This window comes from Lactuca sativa, chromosome 2 (assembly GCF_002870075.4).
Source record: "Lactuca sativa cultivar Salinas chromosome 2, Lsat_Salinas_v11, whole genome shotgun sequence".
In the NCBI taxonomy this organism is placed as follows: Eukaryota; Viridiplantae; Streptophyta; class Magnoliopsida; order Asterales; family Asteraceae; genus Lactuca; species Lactuca sativa.
The window spans coordinates 214,937,194-214,946,156 of record NC_056624.2 but is presented as its reverse complement, the minus strand read 5'-3'; the positions used below and the strand labels follow the sequence as shown (position 1 = coordinate 214,946,156).

The 8,963-nt window shown below is 35.7% G+C and overlaps 1 protein-coding gene across 1 annotated transcript; it reads right to left on the bottom strand.

Moving 5' to 3' along the window:
• Positions 1-4,975: 4,975 nt before the first annotated feature.
• On the bottom strand, positions 4,976-6,881 carry LOC111910613 (glycerol-3-phosphate acyltransferase 5). The gene is made up of 2 exons (XM_023906438.3): positions 6,116-6,881; positions 4,976-6,017 (listed from the first exon to the last, which is right to left on the bottom strand). The coding sequence occupies exons 1-2, from the start codon at positions 6,668-6,670 to the stop codon at positions 5,103-5,105; spliced, it is 1,470 nt and encodes a 489-aa protein (XP_023762206.1). The 5' UTR covers positions 6,671-6,881; the 3' UTR covers positions 4,976-5,102.
• Positions 6,882-8,963: the final 2,082 nt, after the last annotated feature.

The following is an 8,963-nucleotide window of genomic DNA, read 5'->3' as shown; positions in this document are numbered from 1 at the left end:
TGCACTGAATTTAGCGATATAGGTTGTCACTCATCTAAAAAAAATTGTTTAATTTACTATTGTCGTGATCATCGTTTCTTGTTCTCTGATCATCATCATGTATATTATCATCTTAAATTACAACTAAGTTGGTTTTGGCTTCATAATCTATGATTGGCACACTTTATTTACCTGGTAACGAAGTAGACAATATTATTCAAAAGTTTTATTCAATAGCATGCATGCGTATTAATGTCTTCATCTATAATTTATTTTTATTTTATGATTGTTCTCTGCTCATCAAGATTTTATCATCTTTAATAAATTGGTATTGACTATAGTTTTTTTTATTTGTAAGCAAGAAAGATATGTCAAACTTGAAACCAAAAGGAGCATTAGGTGTTAAGTCAAATAAATTCATTGCACCTCATGTTTTGAACCGCAACAGGACTTCAACTACAAAAATTCTTAAGCAGACAATTACTAGATGAAGAAGTTGACTTCTCAAAATCATCAACCACATCTCATCCACCTATAACATCTAGCGCCAAAACATCAAAACCTATATCATTAACACCAACGATCACTACCACATACTCAGCAACCAACACTTCATCACTTACAACATACACACCATGCTCAACAAATACATCTAAAACTTCAGCAACTAGACCATCGATATCGTCCTCAACACCTACATCTACAACCAAAACTTCAGCACCTACATCACGACACCATCCTCAATGCTAACATCGACTACCACATCATCAACACCTACATCTACTACCACAACCTCAACACCTTCATCGACACTACCATACTCAACAACTACACTAACTACCACATTCTACTTACCTAAACGAACTACTACATCCTTAACATATACATATATCCTACCACCTACCCTATAATCTACCCCATCACCAACACAACCAACCTTAACTACATCAACAACAAATGTGAATGGATCTAAATGGAAAATGTAGATGGTCACAACAATTCCTCTGAAGATTGTGGACCAGATGAACGTTTAACTATTCATGTTTTGCAAAAAAAACGTGAGTCACCAATCAGATTTTACAATTTTTTTCAATGTATAACCTTTTGGTCTATACCTACATATGAATTCAAAACTAAAACGATCACATTATTTTCAACCTCATGTCACCAGGACCTTGTGCACACATTATTAGTCGATCATTTTTTCAAAGAGTAGATCCAAAAGGCTACACTCGGGAAAATGTAAGCAAATAAATGCACAAATTATACTGGGAGGAGTTCCAGGACCATGTGCACACAACCCTAAAAATTAAGGGTTTAGGAGTAGCACAAGTACGCTCAACATACTCAACCTCCGCCTCGATCCTTTTTAAAGACTTACACCCGACGTACAATATGTATATGTTGAGCGTAAGGGCTTATTATGAAAAAATTTGAAATTTAAAGTTTGAAAATGGAAATACCTGGAAACGGGTGTTACAACATTGGTTATTTATTTATAAATATTAAACCATAATTTGTTAAAAAAAATGATTTATTTTAACCAAGGCCGGTCCCAAGGATTCAAATTCCCATGACGAACCGGAAAAAATTCCCTAATGCATGGCCTACAAAGAGTAATTTGAATAAAGAAATAAAAGTACACTGCTATTTTGAGTAATAAAATGAAATTACATTGTTATTAATAACAATTATATCAAAGGTATAATATTGTGTAACACCCAGTTTCCCAGGTATATTGATTCATGTTGTATTTCTTTAATTATGTAGGGTGACTCGACGAGTTGGTGCTTAGACTCGTCGAGTCTGGTCGCGACTGGATGACGTGGCTAATGAGGGGACTCGACAAGTCAAGGGAGTGACTTGTCGAGTCAGAGCTGACGAAAGAAACCCTAATTTCTCGGGTTTGGGACCTATTTAAAGGCCCTTATGGCCTTCATTTGCGGCCACCAGTCCATAGAGAGAAACCCTAGAGTGCTTGAGCGTCTTGAGAGAGAAAGGAAGCTATTCTTGACCTTTGTGGTGTTGTTTAGCAAGAAGGAGGAGGTCCTAGCCGAGAGGAAGCAAAAGAGGTTGCTATTTTGTGGATTTGAAGCTTAGATCATCGCATTTGAGGTATTAATTCGACTCTTCTTCTGTTTTATGAAGAGTATATGGATTTAGGGTTTCTTGTGCCCTTTGCTAGGTTGATTGATGTCCAAATAGTCCCTTTCTGGTGATGAGGCTTTGTATCTGGATCCATAGAGGTCCAGAGAGCCTTACTCATCAAGCTTTATGAAGAACAATGGAGGTTATGACCTTGGGTTAAGGTATTTGGGGCTAAATCATCATATATGGTCATATAGATGTTGCATGTGCATCAAGATAGAGACTTTACGTGATTATTGAACTTGGGAAGGTTAGAGCTAGGGATTAGAGGAATAGATCTGGCCTCAGAAGGTGGTTTGAGGTTGTGCATGAAATGAACTTGCCGAGTCCATGAGAAGACTCGACGATTCAGAGCGGGTTGTCCCGTGATTCAGATCAGTGGATGACTCGCCGAGTTGGGTGAGTGACTCGGTGAGTTAGAAAGGATTCAAAGGACTCGAGTTCACGTATGGACTCGACGAGTCTATGCAATACTCGGCGAGTCGGGTCAAAGGTTGACCGTTGACCAGCATTGACCAGGGTTGACTAGTGTTGACTTAATAACGTTAGTCAAACTAAGCCTGAAAAGTATTAATTAGAGATGTATTTATGATATAGGAGGACGATAGGTCGGGGAATCGAGCACGAGTGATTATCCGACATCAAGCGAGGTGAGCCTTCTCACTATGCCATACCCGATGGGGTGATTATGTGTGACCGGAAGGTCTTATGTGTATGATGTTTATGTGATGTGATGTATGTTATATATGTGATATGTTATGATATGAGTATGATGATATGGACCGAAAGGTCAATAGAGTATGGGCCGGAAGGTCAACAGAGTTATAGGATCGAAATCCCCTGAGACACTTGGATCAGAAGATCCTATAGAGTTATGGCCTAGAAAGGCGTAGGTGTTGTATGTGGTATTTTGGGGAACTCACTAAGCATTTATGCTTACCGTTTATACGTTATGTGTTTCAGGTACCATTGATGATCGCGGGAAGGCGCCGACATGATCAGTACACACTTGCAGATGATATGTTTTTGAGTTCTTGGGATATGGATTATGTATTGTGTTTTGTGGAAATATTGGATACATGATTTTGGAATGATTTGAAAATGAAATGTTTTTACTAAAAATTTAAATGAAAAATTGCTTGAAATTACACAGTGTTACAAATTGAATTAAAAGAAATGAAAAGTATGATGCCATAATACCAAAAAGACAAAAGTATGTTGCTATTTCTTGTATTCAATTTATCTTTATATATAGTCTTTCATTCCAAGTCTATCCTAATTAAGCTTGAGTTCTATCTCCTTAGGTTATGTAAATTGGATTCAAGTGCATACCAAACACCGGAATGGAATCATACTAAATTTCAATTATAGGTCATACCTAAGCAACTTTCCAATCCAGTATTGCCTGGTGTAAAGATTGGCGGGTCCTATCCTCGCAAATTTTGGACAAAAAGCAAAAGGAGGTTAAAAGTCGTCAAAATGGAATCTTAAAGCATAAATAACAACTATTTTCAGTATGTTTTAGTCATGTACCATTTGTCATTCACATCATATTTGAATATAATATGAAGTAGTTGGGTTATTTATACCTGGTATGTTGATTTCATTACTAACAACGATGAAATCCTCACGTGTTTGTACATAGAGAACAAGAATATGGCCATGATGTAATGATACTCATTAAAAACATGAGATTACAAGTTATTTCTATAATCAACATATGTAATTACGGCTTTTAAGCAATAAAAATAATTATAAATATAAGAAACCTAAAAAACTAGAAAAAAAAAAACATAATTTTAATAGCACTATTACATTTTCAACAAGAATCAAAGCCCATATAAATAGTAATAAGTGGTTCGTTTCCCATATGCTTGGTAGACAAGAATAATTTTTCGATTTGGTTTAGGAATGACAAATTAAAAGGCATGAAATGCTTTTGATCGACGGGTGTTTTAATAACAAGTCAAAAGAAGATATCCATCAGTCATCCCGACCAAACACATCATTCACATACATTTTGCACCATAACAATTTCTTTTTAGTATTATATCAAACACTTGGAAGATCTCTTTAAGATCACCAAATTAAGGAATGAAACCAACAAAAAATATCTCTATCTTTTGTGGTCGTCAATTTCAATTGTTTCTAAAGGAACCAATACAATCATTTACTTATGATTGATGATTACCTATTTACCTAATTAGCAATAGCATGACTGCATGAGTCAGGAGCGAGTTTTCGTAATCGATTATCCCCCTCCGCCTCTCGCTTGATCTTGAATGATCACTAATATTCGCTTCTGCCAATCTGCCTTTTGTATTTGCGTTCGCGTTCACGGGTGGACTACGAGTCTACAACTGATCGAAAAGTTGGACTGTGTTCTGGACGACTAGACTATCTTTCATTCATTTGTATTTGTGCCCAATTGTTGATGGTTGAATATAATATAAAAAAAATTCCGTCCCCCTAAAAAAGTAAGTCGTGTAAACATGTTTCACTTGCCCCTTCTCATAAGTGGGTATAATTTTAACTGTATAATTATATTTTTGTATAACGAATGAGAATTCGTCTGGTATTTATATAATTAAACAATCTATAATTAATTGAACTCTATAAATTTAATGATTTTCCACATAATCATATTATTTTTCATACAAATTCATCCTTTTTTTTTTCTAAAATATAAAAACAGTTGACAACCTAACATATAACTATAGTTAAATTTATCAGTCAATTAAAAGTTAGACTTTTCACTCCATTTTACTTATACATTAAACTATACATTATATATTCTCTTATATATAATAATAATAATAATAATAATAATAATAATAATACACGCCTATAATTTATCATAGACAATTGAATTCGCCAAGAAAAATATAACAGCTAGCTAAAAAACCAAGAAAAACCGATCAAAATGAAAATATTAGAATAAATAAAATATTTATTTGAGTGAAATATGTAAATAATTACATCACCACTTTGTTCACGGTCCGACCGTTTTTCTTAGGCTGATCCATTGTTCCGTCATTCCCTGCAAGAACTCTGTACTTGTCCTTCCTCGTAAAATTTGTGCACTCAAACCCTAAACTTGCCGCCAAGATTCTCTGAACATAATTCGCGACGTCTTGAGGGCTCTTTCCCGACGAACATGTTGCCTCTGCCGGCAACTGGTTCAAGAATATCACCTCGTACATGGGTGTTGGGTTCATCAAGAAAAAAATAGGGTCTAAACCTTTCCAACCCCTAGCAGTGGTTGCATGGAAAAACTCGAGTCGATAATTCATTGCAACGGGCACAATTCGATCGGTTAGTTCTGCAAAAAGCGCACTAAATCGGAGCAGAAAGGGTTCTCTGCAAGTTGTACCTTCCGGGCAAATCACCAAATCACCTTCGGATAATCCTTTTTTTATCCGTTCCGCATCCACGTGTCGGTTTCGGGTCAAACGGACGGTTCGGATCGGAGACAGGAGCTCGGATAATCTTGATAGTGAGTAGGTGACCGCCGGGATCTTGCGTTGGAGAACTGCCGATAACGCAAGGGGGTCCATTAGGCTTCGGTGGGTACAGACGAATAGCACGCCGGAGTTTGACCGGCGGGAAGGTGGCGATGGTGGAATTCCTCTCACAATGACTCTCCCGCCGAAGAATGCCATCACGTAAGGAACCATACACATTGGTAAAATGTGGGCGACAATTATACGAGTGATTGAAAGTATGATTCCGAATGGGATCCAAAGGAGGATCAAAAAAGCTGTGGAGGGAGTCGGCCTCTTTACGAGGCGTCCATCATGGAAGATCACCGGCACCGGCACCGGCTGGATTTCTTGATCGGCGATATGCTTCTGGTTGTTGGTTATCAGGTAAGGTGCATTCACTTGTTCCTGTTGCATATATATATGAATTAGTAAGCTTTCTTTCATGCACGCAAGATTATATATATATATGAATTAAAAAGGATTTAATTAATTTAATTTATTACCTTGCATAGAGATAAAAATGAAGAATCAGAATGGCGTCTTCCTATCCCTAAGCTAGGTTGTTTATCTTCAAACATGGCTGCAATACGATCACAAATTGAGCCACCAAAATCACCCACCTGGACTAACCCCGTGGCTAACCCAAACCGGCTAACCCCAAGTTCACTCCCAACAACATCATCTGCTCCGAGATGCTCCCTGGCAAACCGCTCCACCATAACCCTCGGCATCTTGGTCACGACCACCCTTCTTTCACCGGAGCTAAACACCCTCCAAGCATCTTTGTCAAGGTCATCAAGATAAAACTTGGGCAGAACTGCTCTCGCCACAGATTCAATCTCCGACATGGAAACGCCGGCGGTGGCAAAAAAAATGGCCAGCTTTACACCAGTGTCGCCCTTCCCACAAATATCTAGTAGTCGGATTACCGGCCAAATTAGTAGTAGAAATGTGAAGCGGGTTAAACCGGAGGCTTCGAAAGCTAGTAGCATGAAGTAAGAGAAAGGATCGTTGTTCTTCAAGAGTGATCCTTCTAGACCAGATACCACAGACTCCATTAATATTTAATTTGGAGTTCTTGACGAATGTTTTAAAAAGAAATCTAGAGACGATGATATAGCGGTGGAGATGAGAATGGAATTTATCGCTTTTCGTAGATAGAGGTGAAAGCTAGATTGATTGATGGCTAATTCGGCTTATCATCAGTCTACACCCACCGTTGATGGAAGCAAATTCATAAGGTCGTTTTTTTACCCATGTTTTTTGATCTGTTATAATTTTGTAGTACCTATATACCTACCCTTTTACTATCTTTATTATATAATATAATATAATATATTTATTGATTGATCGTGAGAAGCCTCGATCTCATTTAAAGTCTATATATACAACTCACCTATGTCACATCAACACCATACATATAACCTTGTAAATTTTATAAACCACCTTCCATTATCTCATAAACCTCTATAAATAATTTCATCGCTTTATTTATTTATCTAATCTATATTTTTATATCAAATTATTAAACACCATATTCATATTTAATAACATATATTCTCATTTTAAACATATCGACAATATTTTATCTGATGATATAACTTATGTCATGCTTTTAAGTTATAGATTAAAAAACAGAAAACAAGTACAATCCCTTTGTTTTTTTTCATAAAGTGGGGACTACAAAATGTTAAACTACCATGGTATTGAACACCCATGCAATGGCGCGTCACCGTGCCACATGTGATAGACTCCGTGTCCACTACGGGGTAGAAAATGCTGAGGTGGTCCATCGTTTCAAATTGTCCATCGTCTTGATCTGTGTTGGAGCTCATGTTATGGTACATGCATCATAAAAATATGAACAGTGACAATTGTACATTATTAATGAATGCTATGATTATCAATAAAATACCACGGCTGGTCTATATACCCAATGAAAATCGAAATAAAAAACCCGCAAATCTGAAGTATTGATTTGAGCAACAACAGATTAATCGAAAAGCATTAAAAATGTTTGTGATTTTAATGATATCTATATATATTTTAGTGTACTTGCAATAAATATCAAGATAGATTGAGTTTTATTTACTCAACGAGACTGAAGGTGCGTTGTGTATGTTCGGTGATAAATGTGAACTCTGGGAATACAGAGGTCCAGAAGCGTTGCCCCTAGGTATGGAGTTCCAAGGGGTAAAGCCCTTGGTTATGGTTTCATTAGCCGGTCAACGGACGGGGTTGAGGGGAACGCCCCGAAACCTAAACGAATTTGTATATCAAAAATGACTCCAACCAGACATTTTTCCCGCCAAAACATACGGATGACATTATGATGATATAGGCGTCAGTTATGTCCAAAAATTATCATCTTTGACATTGATTTTGGTGTAACTGATTTTCAACCACACTCTTTCTTGTATAAATGGAATGAAAATGTTCAAAGAAAATGGTTCAACTCTCATATATACCGGAAATTGTTCATAAACAATTCACTATCCCATCAAACACAAATCAATAAGACACTTTTTGTGTTTCAAATTTAGAAGTGATCTAACTTTTAAATTGTTATTCTTGGATTATCCCAAATCTGATTTCATGATTCTCTAGGCTATAGGGTCGAAATTGTTCATAAACAATTCTCTATCCAATCAAACACAAAACAATAAGGTATTTTTTGTGTTTCAATTTTAGAAGTGACATGACTTCTTATTGTTATTCTTAGATTATCTCAAATCTGATTTCGTGATACTCTAGGCTACAGGGTCGAAATCACATATTTTGGAAAATGATTGAAATCATGATCCTAGAAATTATCCAAATATATTGATATTATCAAGACCCAAAAATCTAATAAAAAACACCACAATGCATGCACACCATGTCAATTAAATGATCATCGTGTGTGTGTGTGTGTCTCTCTCTCTCTTTTTCTCTCTCTCTCTCTCTCTCTCTCTCTCTCTATATATATATATATATATATATATATATAAAAGATCAAATAAGAAGTAAAATTTTGGTAGAAAGTACGAAATTTTTTATATATGTCTTTTTTTAGCAAACAAAAAAAATAAATCATTAGATGATTCACAAGTAAAATGATTTATAAGAAAAAAAAAATCCAAAAAAAACACCTTCATGATTCATTTTAAATAAATCAAGAAAAGAAATTCACTTTTATAACAATATTAGTAAATATCAACAATATCATCGTAAAATGAATTATCGAGAAGTTTTACGGGATTTTTTTTTACCATATATATATATATATATATATATATATATATATATATATATATGTGTGTGTGTGTGTGTGTGTGTGTGTGTGTGTGTGTATCTCTACAAATAAAATTA

Excerpts from the sequence above, each read along its gene's own strand:
- LOC111910613 (XM_023906438.3), bottom strand. The coding sequence starts at position 6,670 with ATGGAGTCTGTGGTATCTGGTCTAGAAGGATCACTCTTGAAGAACAAC. Across the intron at positions 6,018-6,115 it reads CATTTTTATCTCTATGCAAG|GAACAAGTGAATGCACCTTA; the intron begins GTAATAAATTAA and ends TATATGCAACAG.